The sequence below is a fragment of the Anomaloglossus baeobatrachus genome, chromosome 4 (genome assembly GCF_048569485.1).
Source record: "Anomaloglossus baeobatrachus isolate aAnoBae1 chromosome 4, aAnoBae1.hap1, whole genome shotgun sequence".
NCBI classification, from domain to species: Eukaryota; Metazoa; Chordata; class Amphibia; order Anura; family Aromobatidae; genus Anomaloglossus; species Anomaloglossus baeobatrachus.
The window spans coordinates 296,931,598-296,954,747 of record NC_134356.1 but is presented as its reverse complement, the minus strand read 5'-3'; the positions used below and the strand labels follow the sequence as shown (position 1 = coordinate 296,954,747).

Sequence of the window (23,150 nt, the reverse complement as noted above, 5' to 3'; positions counted from 1 at the left end):
CTCCATTCTGTCTATAGGGAGAGGCAGCATCAAGAGCGCACGAATTCTGCAGTCACCAAAGTTTCAGAACGGAGCTTTTCAGCTGCACTCTGAAGCGCACATGCAGTGACTTTACGCTGCGGTGCAGAGCGCACACACGTGGGCACATAGCCTAAAGGTGAACTGGCCAAGCAAGTTTCCAGACTTAAATCCCATTGAGTATCTGAGCGACATCCTCAAACAGAAAGTGAAGGAGCACAATGTCTTTAACAACAACCAGTGATGTTGTCATAGAGGAGTGGAAGAAGATCCAGTGGCTCCTGTGAAGCTCTAATTAACTCCATGCCCAAGATAGTTAAAGCAGTGCTTTAAAATAATGGTGGCCACACAACGTATTGACACTTTTGAGCATAATTTGGCCATTTTCATTAGGGTGTACTAATTTTTGTTGCCAGTGGTTTAGACATTAATGGCTGTGTGTTGAGCTATTTAGAGGGCACCAAATCTACAGTGTTATACAAGCTGGACACTGATTACTTTATATTGTATCAAAGTGTCATATCTTCAGTGTGGTCCCATGAAAAAAATATGACAAAATATTTACATAAATGTGAGGAGTGTACTCACTTTTATGATATACTGCATATACATACACACACCACAATATATTTGCACTTACATAGACCTATGTACCTACAAAATTACTACTTTACAGAAAATCAAGCAACTTACTCCGAGTTGGATGGTGACTGTTTAATTGTAGAGGAACTTGAATCCCCTGAATTATGTTGTAATTTTGGGGAGGATGGTACTGATGAATCTGTAAGTTCTTCAATATCAGAATGGTTGGACGGTGGTTTGTTGGACTTTTTCTTACCAAAGGCTTGCTTAAAGGAGCTTCGCAACTAAAATAAAAAACAAAACAAAACACAATATTGTTCCATGAAATTGTATCTAGAAATGGTTACTCAGAAATGGTTTTCTATTTAATGCTTTGATCTGTGAAAGCTGATGGTAACTTGCAGAGCTAGTCTTCTTGTTCCTAGCTCCTTTTTATGCTACCTTTTTACGAAAATGCAGAATGCATTGGGAGGACCTGTTCCTGATTCATGCTACACATGGCTCGAGCAGCAAGAATCATTAGTGGTGTTAAAAAAAAAGACTTTATCAATAAACATAGTATTTCACAGGAAATTCTGTGTGTTTATTAGAAACAAAGACATCCCATGTTATCTATTTGCCTACTGTAATCCACACTAGCGCTAGAACAATTTATCAAATCAATAATAATGTAGAAAGGAAACAAAATGAAGCAGCTGGGTCATGGCCGGTTTTGTATCTGTTTAACGAGCGAATAGCAAAGCAATCACTTGATTTCACAGGGAACTGTTTGATACACAAATACAATTGGCTCCCCAGTTTTGATTGTAAAATAGTCATTGCCAAAAGTGTTGGCACCCTTGAAATTTTGCCAGAAAATGAAACATTTCTCCCAGAAAATTATTACAATTAAACAATGTATTATTGTTTATGTTTGTATGGGGGCTCTATGGTTGTGAGTCACTGTCATGACTTTGCCATCTAAATTGTGAATATGCACTTGCACTTTTGTACTTTTGATATCATGATAACGATTATGTTTTATTTGCAAAAATACACAAAATTTTCTTCTCATTTTTGTAATTGTACCTTTCCAAAATTGTGGGTAAACAACTTTGTTTTAAGCATGTGATTCTTCAAACTCAATTGTAGCAAGGAACAGGTATGGGCAATATGAAAATCATGCATGAAACCAGTTAAAAAGGAGAGAAGTTGACAAAATCTTTGCATTGTGTGTCTGGGTGTGCCACACTAAGCATGGAGAACAGAAAGAAGAGAAGACAACTGTCTGAGAAATTGAGATCCAAAATTGTTAAAAAATATCAACAATCTCAAAGTTACAAGTCAATCTACAGAGATCTTGTTTTTCCTTATTCTACAGTGCACAACATAATCAAGAAGATTACAACCCATAGCACTGTAGCTAATCTTTCTGGACATGGATGGCAGAAAAAAAAAAAATGATGAAAGGTTACAACACAGGATAGTCCAGGTGGCAGATAAGCAGCCCCAATCAAGTTACAAAAAAATTCAAGCTGTCCTGAAGGGTCAGGATGCATGAGTGTTAGTGAGAACTATCTGTTGACATTTGAATGAAAGTAAATGCTATGGTAGAAGCCCCTTGAGGACCCCACTGCTGACGGAGACATAAAAAAGCTTGCCAAAATGTATGTGTAAGCCAAAATCCTTCTGTAAAATGGCTTGGGGACAGATGAGACCAAGATAGAGCTGTTTAGTAAAAACAGATTCTACTGTTGACTGAAAATGGAATGAAGCCTACAAAGGACATAACACAGTACCTACAGTCAAATATGATGGAGATTAAAAGATGTTTTGGAGTTTCTTTGCTGCCTCGGGCACTTGGTGCTTTGACTATATGCAAAGCATCATGAAATCTGAAGACTGCAAAAGTATTTAGAGTTGCAATGTAGTGCCCAGTGTCAGAAAGCTGGGTTTGCATCCTAGGTCATGGGAATTCCAGCAGGACAATGATCTGAAACATAATTCAAGAAGCATCCAGAAATGGATGGAAACAAAGTGCTGGAGAGTTCTGAAATGGCAGCAATGAGTTCGGATCTAAATACTATTAATCACCTGTGAACAGATCTTGAAATTGTTGTTGGGAGAAGGCACCCTTCAAATATGAGGAATCTAGGACAGTTTACAAAAGAAAAATCTAGCTGATGGTTATAGGAAGCAATTGATAGCAGATATTGTTTTACAAAGAGTGTGCTACCAAATGTTAAGCTCAGGGTGCCAACAATTTTGTCAGGTCCATTTCTGGAATTTTGTGTGAAATTATCTCCAATTTGCTTTTTTTCTCAGTTTTTTTTGTGTTGTTCCAATACAAACAAAGAAAATAACTGTGTATAACACAATATGTGTAATTGCAATAATTTTCTGGAATAAATACTTCATTTTCTGGAACATTTTCAAGGGTGCCAACACTTTCGACCATGACTCTAGCAGTCTGCTGGTAAAATCAAGGGATTAATTAATGAGCAACTTGAAGGTAATGGCTGCTGGCTTTGCTAATAGTATTAGTATTTTTAAAAACATTAGACTTTTGTTATAGTGTGGAACTCTTTTATGGGAATCAATACCCAATTTTTGAGATGCTTTGGTTAAACAAAACATATATAAAATGTTGATCCAGTAGCCATTTGAAAATTAAAACAAAATTAAATGCACAGTCTGAAAAAAATGCTGAAAGAGCCAGTAATGCACATGCAAGTTTACAATGTTCATTACTACTTTAATTGAACATTACTTAATATCACTTAATATGGAGTGGACCCACAGCTTTTAATTGGGAATACATACTGATTCTGTTATTCTTAGGGCTCATGCGCACATTGCGTAATTGCATGCATTTACGCTGCGTATTGCACTGCAGCGTAAATGCATGCGTCCTGCGGTCCCAGCACTATCTATGTAGATTGTGCAGGATACGTGCGCACGTTGCTTTTATGAATGCAGCGATTTGGGTGTTAAAATTTGGACCCAAATCTGTGCGTTTATAAAATGAGCATGTCATTGGATGCGGCTCCCACTCTATGGTGGGGGCAGCAGCCATAGCGCATGAAATCGGCTTTTTTTTTTTTTAATAAAAAAAAAAAATCTGCATCCATTATGCAGTTTTCTGCAGCGATTTGACAGCACTGCAGCGATTTGACGCACACATGTGCTGTCAAATCGCTGCAGAATATACAGCACTTACGTGAGCATGAGCCCTTATACTCCAAAAATAAAGGCAGCAGTTTCACACAATGAGTAGTGTATCCTCCAAACATGACCAAAATCCACATGAAGAGAGTTCACAAACTGTCTTCTAATGTTTTAAAAAGCAAATATTGTTTGCTTTCAAGATTTGCTTCCACAAGAGAGACCAAATGAGGCAAAAACATGTGCTGACATAAGGCAGTTCAAACCTCAAATCTGTATAGAAGAATTCAATGTGAAATTGTCCTTAAACCCATAGCAAAAATCAAAGACTGACCCTCACATTTGTGATGCATATTCCAAGGCAAATCCATACACACAGCAATAGCATTATTGTTAAATAGTCCTTGACCAATTTAATTTATGCTTTAAAAAACATTCTTAAACTATAGAAAGAACCTTATAACCTAAGGCTAGGTTTTTATAAAATATATATCAAATATTTCCAGAATAAAAAGCACAAAACAAAAGGCAAGGCTAAAGCAAAAAGCCAAAAGCAACTAAACATCTTAGCTTACAATATAGAAAAACTACTGTAAATATCTTGTGCTTATTGAAAATAAATCATTCAGATTATTTAGTGCATAGATTGAGTCTCTTATCTTGTACTCATGGTGTATTCATGGTTTTGCTGGTTGCTATTGAAAGCAAATAACAAGCTTGATGTGAAAAATTAACCCTAAAGGGTGCTTTACACGCTGCGACATTGCTAGCAATCTCGTTGGCGATGTGACACGCCAGATCGCAGATAAGATTTGTCGAGATCGCACATAGGTCATTTTTATAGCGCCAGTCACATGTGTGATCTCTGCAAATCGTATGTGCGATCTGGCATGTTACATCGCTAACGATGTCGCAGCGCGTAAAGCACCCTTCAGGCCTACCACACAGCGAGTAATACGGAGCGAGTGGAATGCAATAAAACTCACATTCCATTCAGACCAATATTACTCTATGGGACAGCTCTCATGAGCGATTATCTTCTCAGCCCTAATCGAACCGAGAAAACAGGCCCATGCTGCAGGTGCAATGCGAGCTTGTTTCACTCACACCCATTCAAGTCTATGTGATGAGAGAAACATCACATTCGCTCCCGCATTAGACCGGTGTAAGGTGAGAGCAGTGCAATTCTCGCATCAGTCGGCAATGGAGAAGATAGGGAGATAAATCCCTCCATTTTCTCCGCAGTGCCAGCCCTCCCCTCTGCAACTGTGGTCTGATCACACAATCGGACCACAGTCGCATTACACTCGCATGACACTCGGCTCCTGCTGTGCTGCGAGCGTGAGCAGAGTGTCATGCGAGGACTCGCACGAATCCCCATGTGGCCTCAGGCTAAGAGCTTAACTTCTGTAATGTTCTGGATATACTTGAGTTGTGTTTTGTCTAAAACAGGTTACTGAAAAGTACTTAACACTTCTTATAATGCAAAATATTAAAGCAAGTGCCATGTAGACATTAAGCGCACAAGGACTGCTAGGAAATATGATAATGCAATTTTGGGATATAATAGGCCAGTCGTGGCTAACCTATAAATAGCATGTTAGTGATGACATGCGGAGCCATTTTTGTTGACACGCGCAGCATGGGCAGGCGGCCGCATCCCGTTCTATGCATGTGCGGTTAAACTGTTCTGAAATGACTGGCACGAGGGGGGTGCACATGCAGTTCTAATTACCATGTTTTTCCAAAAATAAGACCTTCCCCAAAAATAAGCCCTAGCAGGTATTTTCAGCATTTTCCGAGCAAGGTATAAATATAAGCCCTACCCCGAAAATAAGCCCTAGTCACGGTTCAATAAAGAAGTGTCCATGCAAATACAAAAGTTAAAGATAGTGCAGACACCCCACAATCATTCTCACCAGGTGCTAAGCGGGAGGCACTACAGTGATTGTACACCCGCACACATCAGATCTCACACCTGCACATATCAGATCACACACACAATCACCCATCAGATCGCACAAACACACTCACCACATCCGGTGATACTGATTTCTTCTGGCAGGCTGACACATAGAGCGGTGGAAAGCATGGACCTGCGGCTGTGGATGGAATGCTTACAGGATTTGTGATGAGTGACTTCCTCCCATCCCTGCCTTTGGCCGGAGGCATTCTGTACTGCCGGATGTGGTGAGTGTGACTAGAGAGTGTGTGTGTGATCTGATCGGTGATTGTGTGTGCGATCTGATCAGTGATTGTGTGTGTGTGTGTGTGCATGTGTACGTGTGTGAATGTGTCAGACAAAAACAGGGGAGAACGGCATGCAACATACCTGCTGAGAGGGCCCTCCGAAGATCACAGGGAGGACCTGGGAGCCACACAGACATCTGGGGTCTAGTATGTATGACTCTCCTGGGAAGGGGGTGTCTGTTTTTTTTGGGTGGGGGTAAACTTACCCCCAACCATGTTTCTCCAAGAATAATACCTACTCCAAAAATAAGCCCTGGCACTTTTTTAGGGGCAAAAAAAAGTATCTTATTTTTGGAAAAACACAGTAATCACTGGTGGCTTGATTATAGATCAGGATGTGGCTGCTGGTAATTTGTGTTCTATATCTTTAATCAGGGTCCTGAATGAGGCGTGCTTACATACCATGCAGTACGTAACAAACCTCTCTCTAAACCAGGGGTCTCAAACACATGGGCCCCATGAGGTCCCTGAGCTTCTTGCGGCCTGCAGCTCCCCAATGATCGTGGCCCTATGCCGGGACCGCAGATATCAGTGCTTTACTTCAGATTTTTTATTTCTGACGCCACACACAGGAACTCTCTGCAGAGCTTCACCAAAGCAGCTGCTGGCCAATCAAAAGCCGGTGTAGGTGAAGTCATGATATGTCATCACTTGCTGTCCTCTGATTGGCTGGTGGCTGTCATTGGTGAAGGTCAGCAGAGATTTCCTGTGCACAACAGCGGAAATAAAAATATCTGGAGTAAAGTGCAGATGGCTGCGGCCCCCGGTATAGGACCACGATCGTCAGATGGCCTGTGGGCTGAAAGAATATGCCAAGAGAACAGAGGACAGGTGACAAGAATCTTTTTTTATGTGTGTACGTGAAAACAGTATAATGTAGCATAAATAGGGGACATTACTACAGCATGGAGCATTGCTAAAAGAAGGGGACAAGGATGGGCACAAGAATGGAGACATTACTACAAGGGTGACAAGATGGGCACATTACTACAGGAGGAGGACCAGGATAAGCACATTACTACAGAGGACAAGGATGGGCACATTACTAAAGAGAACAAAGATGGGCACATTATTACAGGAGACAAAATGGGCACATTACTACAGGTGACAAGATGAGCACATTACTACAGGGCACAAGGATGGGGCCCATTACTGTAGGGGACAAGATGGGCACATTACTACAGGATGGGGATAAGGATAGAAACATTACTCTAGGGGGAAAAATGGGCACATTACTACAGGGGACAAGGATGGGGCACATTACTGCAGGAACAAAAATGGTCACATTACTACAGAGGACGTGACTGCTGGGTGGGAGGGAGAGAGGAGATAATGACTTCTGAGGGGAGGGGGAGAGGAGGTTATCAGGACAGTATGATTGCTCTCAGTAAGAGTAACAAAATAATAATATTGTATATATGATACATATTAACGACTAACAAAAATAAAAAAAATTATCTTACAAAGCAAGCTATCAAGACAGCAGTATTAAGGTCTCTTCATAAGGCGTGGTATTACTAATTATTTGAACAAACATATCTTGTCCAGTTTTGATAAACAATATAAAAGTTTTTCCTAAACTGATGTAAGGTCTGAGACGTAATGCTGTCTCTGAACCAAATTCCTTTGATGTTATAGTATATAGCTTTGAAAGGTTCCTTAGTAATATCATTTATTTTATTTTTGTTAGCCATATCTACAAGATAATTACTGTTGTTTTTTGAGAGCAATCGATTGTTTTTCAACTAGCTAACAGAACCAAAACCTTTTTTTCAGCATAGCATCAAATGACCAACTAGTGCCAGATCCAATTTTGCCTGCTGAAATGACACAATGATTATCCTTTTCTCTCTATTCCCCTAAATAAACTAAGAGATTATAAGATTACAATTAGCGGGGCTGAGTTGTCGTCTCCTACATTATAACTTTGCAATGTACTGTGTAGTCAACATTTGTAACTGTGATAACTGTTCCTTTTTCCCCTGGGGAAGTTCAGTGTACTCCAATTTCATCATACAGGAAATTCTGGTGGCTGAGATGATGGTTCCATTCAGGGAACATAAAGCCATATAATTGTTAGGGGGTCACCATAAAATCACACAACCTAACTTAAGTGACGTATACCATGAATTTTCAGATAATAAAGTACTACTGTAAATAAGGTAATACTGGCTGACATATAAAACAGGGGACTTGGAACATGATGTGTAAAAAAAAAACTAGATCGCTACTTTAATGTTACTAATACTACTTTGAGGCTCTGTTCACACTAGGAAAAGGATTTTCTCAAGAAATTTCTTGAGAGTCTGAAAGATTAGGGCACTTGCAGTCAAAAAATGCACCAATACCGCACCGAAAACCGCATGCGTTTTTACAGCAGTTTTGTGAGTTTTTGATGCGTTTTTGGTGCATTTTTCCACAGGTTGGTCCCTGCGGGTATTTTTTACCATTATCTATGGCAAAATCCGCAGCTACCTGCAGAAAAGAAGTGACATGCTCATTCTTTTTCTCAAGAAATTATGCAGAATGTTCTTGAGAAAAAACGCAGTGTGCGCACAGCTAATTTTTTTTTCCATAGGTTTTGCTGGGGAATGTCTGCAGAAAGGTTACAACCATTTTCTTGAGAAATTCCTGCAGCAAAAACGCAACAAAACCTCGGGTAAAACCGCAGTGTGTGAACAAGGCCTTATTGGTACTTTATACTGCAATATTAAATATTCAAAATCGGTGCTGCATGGATAAGTCCGGGTCTGAGATTCAGATATATTTAGAGTATACTTGCTGCTTTCGTTTTAGATATTTTTCAGAAGCACTATTTGTGTTACACTAAAACTGAACAAGTTAAGACTAAATATAACTACATAATATAATTAATCAAAGCCATTATCCATACACCATACACAGAATTTATAGGTGGCTTTAAACCCAAAAATACAGCAGACACATTTTGGATGCTGGTGTTTGAGGAATGTTTTTTCACAGGTTTTAATATGTCTTACTAAACAAATTAACAACAAGATGTAATTTAAAAAAGTCACTAAAAACAAAAGTTAAAACACCATAAGAAAAGTCATATTGTAGGGTTTTTGTATAATTTAAATTGTAATCATACATTTTCCACTGCAGTATGTGATGCATTTTTATAAACCGGAGCCAGAAATGAGTCCAGCAGGAAGAAGTATAAGGCTATGTGCACACAGTGCATCTTTTTTGACCACAAAGATGCAGCGTTTTCATCCTGTGGTGACCACAAAGATGCAGTGTTTTTATCTTTGTGGTGACTACAAAGACCAGCGTTTTTGGCCTAAAAAAAACCTCAGGAGTCCTCCACCTGTCAGGCCTCTACTGAAGTGAGCCGCGGGATTAGTGCTGACGTCACTCAGGTGATGTGCGGTGACACCGCAAATCACATGAGTGACGTCATCGCTGAGCTTGCAGCTCACTTCAGTCGCGACCTGATATGCGGTCACAAGTGGAGGACTCCAGCTGTCACCACACATCACCTGACTGAAGTCACCGCTGATCTCGCGCTCACTTCAGCTGCGGCCTGATTTGCGGTAACAGGTGGAGGACTCCAGTCAGGTGATGTGCGGTTATAGTTGGAGTCCTCCACCTGTTACTGCATATCTGTCCGGGACAGAAGTGAGCGCGAGATCAGTGGTGACTTCAGTCAGGTGATGTGCGGTGACAGCTGGAGTCACCGCTGATCCCGCACAGCTCACTGCACTTACGGCCTGACCCTCACAATGAGCAGTTGTGTTCCATGGCCGCTCGTTGTGATTGTCAGTTATAGCAGACTGGTTACCTCGTGTGGATTAGATTGGACCTGGAGGGATGTTTTAGGGGTTAATAAAGTGATGAAAGACGGGTCTTTTTTGTGTTTTATTTCAAATAAAGGATTTTTTGGGTGATTGTGTTTATTTACTTTCACTTACAGCTTAGTGATGAGGGGGTGTCTCATAGACACCTGCCTTCACTAAGCTCGGACTTACTGGCAGCTATGGGCTGCTGCCATTAACTCCTTATTACCCCAATTGCCACTGCACCAGGGCAATCGGGATGAGCCGGGAAAAGTCCTGAGACTGTCGCAGCCGAGCGGCTGCTGGCTGATATTTTTAGGCTGGGGAGGCTCCCAATAACGTGGGTCTCTCCACCATGAGAATACTAGCCCCCAGCTGTGAGACTTTATCTTGGCTGGTTATCAAAATTGAAGAGGACCACACATTATTTTTTATTTTAATTATTTTTTTAATTTACTGTACGATGTAGACCCACCCACCGGCATCTGTAATTGGCTGTAGTCAGACAGCTTTCACTCAGCATGGGGGTGGGTCTGCCTGCAACCAATCACAGCCACCGGTGAGCAGGGAAGGAGTGAATATGTTATGAACCTAATGAACGTCCGGCTCTGGAAGATGAAAGAGCTGCTGCAGCAGCAGTGTGACAGCCAACTGTTGATCGGTGAGTATGAAGCGCTTACTCCTACCCCTTTGCGTCTGATTTTGGTCACCATAGCCTTTATATGGGGAGCAGTATCTGGCCAAATACCAGCAATCAATCCCCGCCGACCCAGAGTCTAGTCAGAAAAATGCACCAAAACGCATGTAAAATAACAACTTGTGTTTTTCATTGCAGTTTTCCACACCTCATTGAATTCAATGGGTGAAAAATGCAGTGAAAAACGCCAAAAGAATTGGCATGCTGCATCTTTGTGGTCACCACAAAGACGCAGCCAAAAAAACTGCAATGTGCCGACAGCAAAAATGAAATCTCATTGACTTTGCAGGGGAAGGAAATTTATGCAGTTTTGAGACCAAAACTGCAGCGAAAAAGCATGTAAAAATGCAACAAAAAAATGCAGCGTGCACACATAGCCTAAGGCCTTCCGTTATACAACTCCAATTACAAAAAAGTTTTGATGCTGTGTAATATGTAGAGAAATTAAGAATACAATAATTTGGAAATCTTTGTGGCCATACTACAGAACAAAAGACACATACCAGAGGTTGAAAATGAAACATTTTTCCATGTCACCTTTGAATCTCCGAATTCTTTGATGATATATAGTGTAGCTGGTGGGATATTAAAAGTCTTAGAAATTGTTACATTGAAGATTTTTTTTATTTATTTTTTTTTAATTATTTCACAATTTTTAGACACAGTTGTTCACACATTAGTGAACCTCTGACCATGTTTGCTTTGAGAGACTCTGCCTCTCTAATATGCTCTTTATACACACTCATGTAACAGTAGAAAATTGACTTTGCAGCTGTTTTGCATTAGTACAACTTACTTTTCCAGCCATTTGTTAACATTGTTCCTACTTTTTTGAGATTTGTTGCTGCCATAAATTTCTAAATGAGTTATATTGTTATTCCCATTTTCAAGAACCTATCCCAATATGTAGTGGGTGTAATAATAATAATAATAATAATAATAATATTAGGAAATACCTCAAATTAGAAATATAGTATAGTTCTCCTGATATAGCCATGTCTCTTACCTCATGTGCAGAAAATTGCAGCTTAGGTACATGGTTACATCCACTCATATAGTTACTGTTTGTTTGTTAGTGGCTCGTGGTTGTAACAATGCATACATAAGCTGCAATGCCCTGCACATGAGGTAAGAGACATAGCTATATCAGGAGAACTATACTACATTCCTAATTGGAGGTTTTTGCTTATATTATTATTATTATTACTATTATTATTACAACACATACTACATATTAGGAAAGGATCTTAGAAATGAGAATACCCGTTAATTTAATTTTTCAAATGAAATGGAGACATGTCTTACTTTCAATTTCTGATCTGTGTTCTATGTTTAGTTGCGAAAAAAATGGCTGAAATTTTTTTCCAAAACATTGTATCCTTGTTTTCTTTACAATTTACACAGCACCTCAACTGTTTTGGAATTGCATTTGCCATATGTGCTCCTAGCATTAGCCCAAAAAACTGCATCTAAAACTGCTCCAAAGACAGCTTGTGTTGGAAAAGTGGAACAAAATTATGGGTTAATTTAGTTTTTGTAAAGCACATATAAAAGGTATATTCTCTTTTTTTTTTAATTCAATCCTAGTTTTGGCAGAAAACTAGAAAAAAAACCTTCAAAATCTTCAATGAGGCCTAGACAAGTTTGACTAGCTAGAAGAGAACCTTTCACCAAATTTTTCATGTTGTTCTGGACACAATATAATAGTGGCTGTAGAACAAAATAAAAAGTTTTGAGCTTTTTTTGTTTTATCTTTTTAATTTCACCTCTCCACTGCAGTATTAGCAATCAAAATATTTGGCACCTAATAATTCCTAATAATTTATTTTTTGTTAAGTCAAAGTAAAGATGGGAGTGTTTACTTTTTCCCCTTTATGAGGTTGATCAATCATAAGCAGACAGCAACACTCAGAAGAAAGCAGAACATGCCTCTGACATATTTTAGAGCACGTTTCTCATGTGTTAGGTATATAATGACAGACAGCCTGATGTCACTGCAGAGAAATTACAAGTTAACACTAGAACTACTGGACTCGTGACACCTATATAGAAATACATGGTGCAAAGTAGTCAAAATGACTACCTCAGTAGTTCTAGTGTTAATATGAGCAGAGCAGACCTGAGTGTCATTGCAGACACCATTTAGTTTTCATCTTCTGGCAATCTGTGTGGGGGAGGAGAAGTACAGCTGAGCTGGCCACACTGAGAGGAGAACTGATTGAAGGGATTGTAATATAACACAGCTAACTGCAGCCGAGCTGCCTCTCCCCCACACGGAGTGCCAGGAGATGAAATTTTAAAGGTGTCAGTAATAGCACTCAGGTCTGCTGTACTCACAGCAACTTGTAATTGCCCTGCAGTGAGATCAGGCTGTCTGTCATTATCAGACTCACACAGGTATTTGGTGAAAGGACCTCTTTAACAGGAAAAAAAGAAAATAAAAAAATGGAGCAGCAGCCTATCTACTAAAATAACAAAAAAGAAGTAACACAAGCAAATGTTATATACTCTGAGAATCCAGCATTAAAAGTCCCATTCAATTTGCGAATGTATATCTCCACTGCATCCAAACAATCACTGCAGGGGTCATGCCATATCTAGAGCATTTGACCATTGTGGACACTGGTTGGCTGCAGCAGTAAAATACCTCTGTGGTATATCATCATTAAAGATATGTAAACACATATCGGCAGGAACCATCAAACGCTTGGCTCTGGAAAGGCAGATAATTTAATAGGTGGGTATGTGCTTATTTGGTATTCTTGATGCTGCCCAATTTCTTGGAAGAGCCCCTTTAAATGGTAAGCAAAGTAGCAGTATGTCTTGAGCTGATTTACCTACTGCTTTGCCGATCTCCATGCTGAGCTCATTTGAGCAAGCTAGAAAGGAATTTGCCTTGCGAATATAAAGTTGACAGGTTTCTGCATTTATTAGGATTAAAAGAGTATACAGAGTTGTGAAATATTGTCATTGTTGATATATACAGTCTACAGCAGCAAATGCATTTGCTGATATAAATTTAAGCATTTGTGTATCTTTAATCATTGAGGTACATGCAGTAAATTATGTGCCTAGCGCCCAAAAAATGTGCAAAATTACAGCAGCCATGCTAAAAAAAGGATTTAACATGCCAGGCCAATCAGGGATCTATATTCACCTCACTTGTATTGAAGTTCACCTTGTGAGAAATGAAAACAAATGGAATGGAATGACAGCAGGTTAGTGTCGAGCGGCAGTTGATTTGCGTATTGCTCATTTATCAGACTCTAGATTTTCGGTTTGGCTGATTACATTGCATAGTAATAGCTCTCCTCACATTGCATAAAGGTAGACACAATGAGCTTTTCCAGCTATGGTACAAATATTTTATCCCTTCTGAAAGGGAATTTGTCAGACCAAATAATGACTGTTCAAACCAAGCACAAGTGCTCGTGAATCCTTGACATGGCCTAACAGTTCTGTACATCTTTTTAGGCTGCGTGCCCACAATCAGGGTTCACAACGTTTTGGAAGCAGCATGTTTTTAATGCTTCCAAAACAATGTGTTGTACAGTACAAGCACAGTAGATGGGATTTCTAGAAATCCAATGCCCACTGTGCTTGTTTTTCCAGCAGTGAAAACTGACCTGCGGTGCGGTTTCCTGAGCAACAGCATGTCAATTTATTTCTGCAGAGCTGCGAGTGTTCTCCGCAGGGAGAACAGAGAGAAAGTCTGCAGCTTCCCAAACCCAGATCGTGGGAACAAGCAGCTGCGGTCTTCTGCGGAGGAGACTCGCGGACTCGCAGATCAGGACCTGCCGGTTCCAGGAAGCAGCGGGTCCTGTTTGTGTGTACATACCCTTACTTTCTCTGGCCCCTGTGAAACAGATGCAAAAAAAATTGTAGATGGGAAGGTGTACTGAACTGTTTGAGTAGCTGCGCTTGGTTTGAACAGTCATTTTCCAATGACAGATACCCTATTAAGCCATGTGGTTTTAGTGCATCTGGAATAAATTAATTTAGTTTTTGATGTTAGGAATGAATATTCACAGTTACATACATAAAACATGCATAAGCAGTACTACATATGACTTGTAAAGTGTACACTTTTCTACATACAGTACATTGCATGGAGGTTTCTGGTTCTAAATTGAAGCAGGGGACACCGTGGTACATGCTGCGAGCTACTTGTATATATGCACCAGGGACACAGCGTCCTGCTATCTTTTAGTTCCAACATTCAGTACAGGAGCCAATACTATAAAATGTAATGTGAATTTTCAGCCATGGCTCCCCTATTTGATACAAGAGCCAGGGTGCGGGAAACTGTTGCTCAGTGCACAGATCTTAGTGAGAAAATGACCCTCTCTGAGAGGATGTATGAAAACTCCCATTTATATAGACCAAAGCAATCAATCATATTAGAAAAATCCACTTATGAGCATTCCAATACTAAAATCTTACCCAATTTTTCTTTTTTTTCTTCTTGGCATCAAGATCATTGCTACTACCAATGCTGGAATGACTTGTAGCGCTATTGATGCTGGAGACACTTTCAGAAGAATGCTGCCTTCTAATCCGCATGTCTGCTGAAAAAGAAACCAGCCTGTTACTATCTATGAAGCATTTAGTCTCTTTATCAGGTTGGTTTGCCTTAGGAACCCCATACATAGGACAACCATAATGTATGAGGCCTCCTGATAATGTTGGGGACAAAAATCAAAAAGTAAGTATTTAATCACATCACTGAAGTAAAAGGAATAGATCCACGATTCATTTGGCCTGAGAGAGTTTGAAAAGATCCTCCAGTAAACATAGAGCCTGACACAATAATGAGCCACTAAGCTCCAGTAGGAGAAGACACTTACTGCAAGGGACGATTGTATTGTTTTTTTTCTAATAAACTATATAGAAAATTGTATTAATTAACCCCTTCACCCCGGCCAATTTTTTTGTACTTTCAAATGAAACCATGAGTTTTACCATATAGTGTACTGGAAAATGTGAAAAAAATTCCAAGTGTTGAAAAATTGCAAAAAAAAGTGCGATTGCATGATGGTTTTTGAGATATTTTACTCACTGCGTTCACTATATGGTAAAACTGATGTGTCAGTGTGATGCTTCAGGTTGGTATGAGTTTATAGAGACCAAACATGTATAGGCTTACTTTTATCTAAGGGGTTAAAAAAAAACCCAGAATTTTGTCCGAAAAAAGTGGCACACTTTTTGCACCATTTTCCGCGACCTGTAGTGTTCTCATTATTGGGGATCTGGGGCTCAATGATGCCTTATTTTTCTGAATCTTGAGTTGATGTTTTTAATGGTACAATTTTTGTGCAGATGCTAGTTATTGATTGCCTGGTATTGCATTTTGCGCAAAATTTGTAGCGACCAAAAAAACGTAATTTTGAGGTTTGGAATTTTTTTAACACTATGACCTTTAAGACGTAATTTTACTGCCTGCGGTCATTAAGGGGTTAATAATATGACCTTTCTGGTAGTAGATATCTTACATTCCACACATAATGGATCTTCTGTAAAGCTATGTTCACACGTTGCATTTTTGCAGTATTTTTTGCACCATTTTTTAATGAGTTCTATGCTAATTAAAAGCTGTTTTCCACAGTACAAGCAAAAGCTGAGATTTCAGACATCTCATACACACACACACACACACACACACACACACACACACTTTTGTTTCCGGCCAAAAATGGAAAACTGCTGCGTTTTTGAAATGTCAAATGTCATCATGTCAAATCTATCAGTGTTTTGCAGCTTTTTTTTTATCCATTTGAAAGTAATTGCTGCATTTTTGCTAGTTTTGTGGGGAATGAAACTAACTTCATTTAAACATGTACTGTAGACAAAATGACACCAAAAACACAACAAAAATGCAGCAAAACCTGCTTTCTGAAAGCAGCATTTTTACTGCCAAATGAGAAGGTTTTGCAGCAGAAAAAAAGCAGCAAAAAAGCAACGTGTTAACATAGCCTAATACTAACAAAAAAAGTAGTCAGATTGTGATTAAACTTAAAAAGATGCATTAAATTAAAAAGCCCGTATTTCTGGAACCATAGATTTTAGAAAAACAAAAAAATAGCATAAAATATGAGCAAGAACTGGCCCATTTTGACATGTTCTCTTTAACCGTTCTAATAATTTTCTATGTACGTAGATTGTTAAAGGTCTGGCGTATATTTCTGAAGATATAATTCTAAAGGCTTCCCATCCACACGCTGTGGATTTACTGCGGATTTTGCCGCGGATTTGCTGCAGAAAATGTGTCTAACATTGCTGCAGTCATTCCCCAGCAAATCCTATGGGTTTAAAAAAATGCTGTGTGCACACTGCGTTTTTTTATACCCACGGATTTACCCACGGATTTTCCGCTGCAGAAATATTGTGCATGTCGCTTCTTTTCTGCAGGTACCTGCGTTTTTTGCCATAGATAATGGTAAAAATCTGCAGGGACCAATCTGCGGAAAATCCGTGGTAAATCTGCGGTAAATCCGTGGTAAATCTGCGGCAAACTGCAGTAAAATGGCATGCGGATTTCTCTGCGTTTTTGGTGTGGTTTTTTACCGCGGGTGCGGGATTCTGTCAGAGGGTCCATTTTTTTCTTAAGAAATAGTCACTTTCGAGTCCACACATAGCCTTAGACATGTGAATGTCCAACGTTTAATTACATAAACTATAGGTATCATTATACACACCACCAATCAATGTCAAATAGGTCATTTGTAAATTACACTATAAGAAAACTGCAATTCTATTATCTTATTGGCAATAAACACACATGAAACCACATTCTTTGGACATATGTTATTATGGAAAAAGATTAGTTTAGAATCAAGATTTTGAGAAGGATTTACCTCTACTATGGTGATCTGAACCGTTCAGTGCACCTTGTATTGCGGCTTGTGCTGCTGAGTTCTGGACTTTCAGCAGCTCTATGGTCTCTCGAAGCTCAATAAGCTCTGACTCCTGGAAACAAAAAAGGACATTTTCTTAACTAGATAAGATATTTATTAGAAGAATTTTAAGAAATACGGCTATAGATTTGCATGTGGTTTGGATGGAAAATATTTAGATACTGTTGAAGTACAATTCAAAAATGTCACATGGGAAAGCTGCGATCTAATTGGTGGAAGCTAATGGACAGGTCCCATCCATAATCAGCCATTCTGAGAACAGGTGAGCTGTGCAGTCTAGGAGGAAGGCAGAGCTAAGAAGTGCTGGAGGAGAAAGAGTGCTTTCAGATATGTTTTTCCCCCATGTTCAATGATCCCATTGGAGCTTAGTCTGAACTCCCTGCAAAATGAGATTGCGCCAATGGGATCATTGTCTACAATGTTGCATATGGAGTCACCATGTGCTCAGTCGTGCATCATTTTCTGGTGTATACGCCTACTGGAGGTTGACACCTAGGCTACGTGGGCTAGCAATGAACTGAAACTTTAATTCATAAAGAATTCTAGAGCCATTCTGACATGGATTTTCGCAGTAAACACACAAGCCTATGTATCTAGTAATGCATGCAGATTGTATTGTGAAATCTGGTGACAGAGCTACTTTAAATTGATAAGTACCAAATGATGCATGAATGGGATTAGCTAATCCAGATTTTCAAATTTAAACAGTACATAGTTAAGTATACAAATTAAATCAAAACGAGCCATTTAAAAAATAAGTCACCATAAATGTTTACAATATAAAATAAGCCAAAAACAACACCCTCCCCCCCCCAGAAAACATGGGAGGTCAAGTATATCCATTTTAGAGAATACTCCTGTGCTATAAAATAAAAGGGGTAAAAATTGACCTCCTTGTGATGTCTCATATAATCTTAAACATTTCATCACTTTCGAGGCTTTAATCTACAGATGTTTCTAAGCTTTTTAGGTCACCTTTTGTTCAGCTGTCATTGTAAGGCTTTGCAGGCGGCCAGTCATATTTCCTAAGCTCTTCTCAAAAGCTGCCACTAAATGAGACTGGAAATGAAGCAAAGATGAAAATCATCAAATTTGTATCAACTGCTCGCATTCAAGGCACATAAATCAGCTTGTTAAGATAAGTCACGTATTTTTCATGTTTTTTTTAACTACTGAAAGAAAAAAATCTTCTGTCGAAAGACATGACATTATCTTTGCCACATTATAACTAAAAAATTCAGAAACTGAAATACACTGCCAATACCAGAATATATTTACTTTACTTTGTGTCTAAGTAAAATCCTTACAGATTGTCTTCATTCAAGTGTATTTAATGCTACACACTAAAATAATGCCATGCAACAATATCTAAGCTTTTTTTGTCATTTTTCCTTATAGAGTTAAATAAATATGTATAATAAACAATATAATAACTCAATGTTAAGTGTACAACTACTTTTAGAAATCAAAACTCTAACTATAAAAATAACTAAATAAATTGAACAAATCAAGGTTAAAGCTTTAATACACAGTAATACATTTTTGCCCAGGTCCTGAGTAACAGCTTGTATTGGAGCTTAGAGCTGCATTCACCATTCTGATGGCTGCTATAGGAAATAGATAACAAGCTTGTTCCCATACAAACACTATCAGCTTAGCTCCTACAATGCAATAGAAAAACTAACTTTAGATGGCAAAAGTACAATTTACTTTTAAGTTACTGGTATATAAAAGTATTGATGTGCAGGGCCCAAAAAAGTAGGTTTTAGTTGTTTTGTTTCCCAGAAAAATGCTCCAGCTCCCCATCAACGTCCATTATACTCGGGTGCTCGAGTCGCACCTACCCAAGTATCAAAGTGCTCCTGACGTGTACCGAGCACCTGAGCATGATAGTCCTCACTCATCACTAGTATAAACATATAGCACACATTTAATTCCTCACTAGACATGAGCGGACCCGTGGAAGTTTGGTTTGGTGGGGTCAGCTGGACTTTAAATTAAGATCGGTTTGGGATCTGGACTTGACCTGAACCCCAATGGAAATCATTAATTGGGCAGTTCAGATCTCAGATTTCCGTGAGCATGTGAATGGGGTTTTTCCATTTTTTTTGGGGGTGCACACTACATCCGATCATGCTGTTGTTACCCCCATGTAGTTTAATTTCTGTTCAGTTGGAAATATATTTGCTTATGTAGGCTACTGGTGGTGGATCTGGGATACATTGGACACCGCTGTCCCTGTACACATGTTTAGTGATCCATTTACTAACATTTAAGCAGAGCCTGGATGCCTTTCTTGAAAAATATAATATTACCGGTAATGTATATTAGATTTTATGACAGGGTGTTGATCCAGGGAACTAGTCTGATTGCCGTATGTGGAGTCAGGAAGGACATTTTTTCCCCATTGGAGCTTATTTGACACATTGTTTTTTGTTTTTTTTTTGTTTGGTTTTTTGCCTTCCTCTGGATCAACATGTTAGGCTACTGGTTGAACTAGATGGACTTAGAGTCTCCCTTCAACCTTAAAAACTATGATACTATGATATGCATTGATTTTCCAAACAATGACTGTATCTTGATGTTTTTACTATGCTTTTTCTTTTCACCATTTCAGCATTACTTTGTGTCTGTTATTTGATATTGAGCTTAGTCCAGAAATTAATGTTATATATTTATGTTAGTTTGTGTACCTGAACTGTATGCAGTAATTCAACCAGTTGATCTCAAATGTCTTGTTGTTGGTACACTTTATAAGGGGTTCTTTTGTGTGATTAAGGGCCTCCAAGGGACTTCTCAGCAACAGACAATGTTGAGTGGGGGGCACCATTAATGCTAATTTAGTAGGGTGCCAACCTTCCTGGCTAGGTAGGACATATTTCTAGGGCCGATTTAGGGGCATTGTGGTACTAGAATTATTTTGCAACAGCTTCTTTTTCACCCATATTTGCCACCCCTTTGTTCCATTTGACAATTTCAGGTATTTTCCCTGATCTGTACCAATTTTAATGTTAGAATGTCCTATTTTTTCAATATTGTGATCTTTTTAATGCATATTCAATACACTTCATAGTTTTTAATGGGATTTTTCTCGCTTGTTAATTCAGTAGGACTGTAATAACGTATGGTTGGGTAAGTTTGATGTGGAAGTAACTGACGAGCCACACAGAGCCCTGACCACAACCCCACTGAACATCTTTGGGATGAAACTGCAATTCAAGCCTTCTGGTACAACATCAGAGCCTTGACCTTACAAATGCTTTTCTTCATAAATGAGAAAAAATTCCCATAGACAAATTTCAAAATCTTATGAAAAGAAATCCCAGAAGAGAGGGAACTTTTATAACTGCAAAGTGGGAAAACAGACTCCATGCTAATACTTATGGCTTTTGAGTGCTAAGCTCCTGTAGGCGTAGTGTGAAAGTGTCGTACCTTTAGAATAATAATTCTTAATATCTAGATCTATTATTATTTATGATACAGACATTGAATGCTAAAAAAGGAAATGGCTAGGGTTTTATATATAACAATACATTGATCAACCATTTTTGCCACTTATGTGCAGACAAATTTTTTTTTAGCTCCAGAATGCAATAAAAATTCACATTAGCCATTTTCTACACACAGTACGAAAAATATGGAATCAACAAAGCATTACTCACATTAGCAGATAATTGAGATGTCAATGTAGCAACTTTTTCCTGTGATGCTACCAGTTCCCTACGCAATTTTTGTATCTGCTAAATAAAAACATTTAAACAACACATTTTAACACATCTGAAGTTAGATATCAAAGATAAATAAGCAAAATTCGCTACATATTGTAGACCACCACGGCACAATCTGTTGTCTTTTTAGGCTTAATTCTAGAGCCGCTAGAGAGTAAACACCTATTTTATTGCCCACGACAGAAGACTATAATAGAAAATTGGGCCTAAAGTGCTGTATTGTCACTGAGCCTAATGCATTGGATAGAAGATTGAAAGTAATATCGTGAACATTACCAGGGTTGTTACGTAACTTGAACAGGTTTTCAGGATATGAAATGCCATTCACGAAATGAGTGGAAGATAGGAATCTGGCAATTATGAGACAGGTCATGTTACTCTGATATTAAAAAAGTAATAGAGTCACAAGAAAGGAGGAAAACTGGACTTCTTAAAAACAAAAATGAAAAAATTCAATTTCCTGCCCTTGATAAACACTTTAGTAAAGGAGCAAAAGGTGATGCCCCTTAAAGTCAAATATGTGGCATGTAGGAGCTATCAAGGACATTATCCTATGGAAAGGAGATTAAGCCAAATATATGAAATGTGATGTCTTTCATTCACAGATAAAGACAACAGACTTAAAGGGGCTGTTGTCTTTTAATGACGCACACCCCGACGACACACGTTAAATCCCACTGTTAGAGATTGTGATCAAGCTCACATCAAAGGCAAGGACTGACATTGGATGTACCAGTACATCCAAAGTTGTGAAAAGATTCAAAGTAATCTGTCAGCAGGATTTCACCTGCCAAACTAATTATATGCACATGTAGCTCTTTCAAAGACAAGCTCAGCAATACCTATATATAGCGAGTCCTTTCCTCCATTTCTAAGAAATCAACATTTTAATTGATATGAAAATGTGGCTGTGGAGCTGCAGCCTCTTTCATTGAAGCTCTATTCACTGTCTAACGCCACCACTGCAAGATAGCCTCGGTGGTGTGTGACGTCACACAATAAGCCGATCAAATAGAATAAGGCACCACTGAGCAGGGAAAAGAGCTGGAGTGACAGAGGCTTTAGATCCACAGTGTCCTTTTCATGTAAATGCAATACCAGATTTCTCAGGAACAGACTGGCCATGTAAACTCCTTTCTGGACTTGTCATTGACAGATATATACAAGCCTATAAATAATTTGTTATGTAAAATCCTGCTGACAGATTCCCTTTAACTTTTCTTTCTCCATAGACTAAGGGTGGCTTTACATGCTGCGATATCCGGCCCGATATCGCTAGCATGAGACCCGCCCCCATCGTTTTTGCGCAACGGGCATAACGCTGTCCGTCGCGCACAAAATCGCGCACCCCCGTCACACGTACTTACATGGCCTTCGACGTCGCTGTGACCGACGAACAGCCTCCTTTATAAGGGGGCGGTCCGTTTGGCGTCACAGCAACGTCACTAAGCGGCCGCCCAATGATAGCGGAGGGGCGGAGATGAGCGGGACGTAACATGCCGCCCACCTCCTTCCTTCGGCATTGTGGCCGGAGGCAGGTAAGGAGATGATCCTCGTTCCTGCGGCGTCACACGTAGCGATGTGTGCTGCCGCAGGGACGAGGATCAACTTCGCCTCAGCGACAGCAGCAATAATTGGGAGCGGACCCCCATGTCAACGAGGAGCGATTTTGGACGTTTTTACAACGATCCAAAATCGCTCCTAGGAGTCACATGCTACGACATCGCTACAGCGGCCGGATGTACGTCACAAAATCCGTGACTCCAACGAGATCGCTGTAGCGAAATCGTAGTGTGTAAAGCCTGCTTTAGGCTACTTTCACACATCAGGTTTTTCCCATCAGGCACAATCGGAAAAAAACGGTTAAAACGGATCCGGTACCGCATCCGTTTTATCCCCATTGATTTGTATTGTCGCCGGATTGTGCCTGATGACCTTGCGTTGCATCCGGCTTTTTCCAGATGCGGCTTAATTAATTAATGCGGAACGTTTCATGTAACGTTTTTTGTCTCATAAA

At 39.3% G+C, this 23,150-nt stretch overlaps 1 protein-coding gene across 11 annotated transcripts in view; it reads right to left on the bottom strand.

Annotated features, from left to right (window-relative positions):
• NAV3 (neuron navigator 3) overlaps positions 1–23,150 on the bottom strand; it is a 1,060,193-nt gene that overhangs the window by 70,072 nt on the left and 966,971 nt on the right. For 6 of the 11 annotated variants that reach the window (XM_075344930.1, XM_075344922.1, XM_075344927.1 and 3 more), the window contains 6 exons: positions 21,068–21,145; positions 18,381–18,464; positions 17,346–17,457; positions 14,935–15,059; positions 13,649–13,669; positions 712–884 (listed from right to left, as the gene is read on the bottom strand). In XM_075344930.1, coding sequence (XP_075201045.1) covers positions 712–884; positions 13,649–13,669; positions 14,935–15,059; positions 17,346–17,457; positions 18,381–18,464; positions 21,068–21,145 — 593 coding nt within the window. The remainder of the gene's footprint in view (positions 1–711; positions 885–13,648; positions 13,670–14,934; positions 15,060–17,345; positions 17,458–18,380; positions 18,465–21,067; positions 21,146–23,150) is intronic. The other 5 variants (XM_075344925.1, XM_075344932.1, XM_075344923.1 and 2 more) reach the window with 4 other exon arrangements.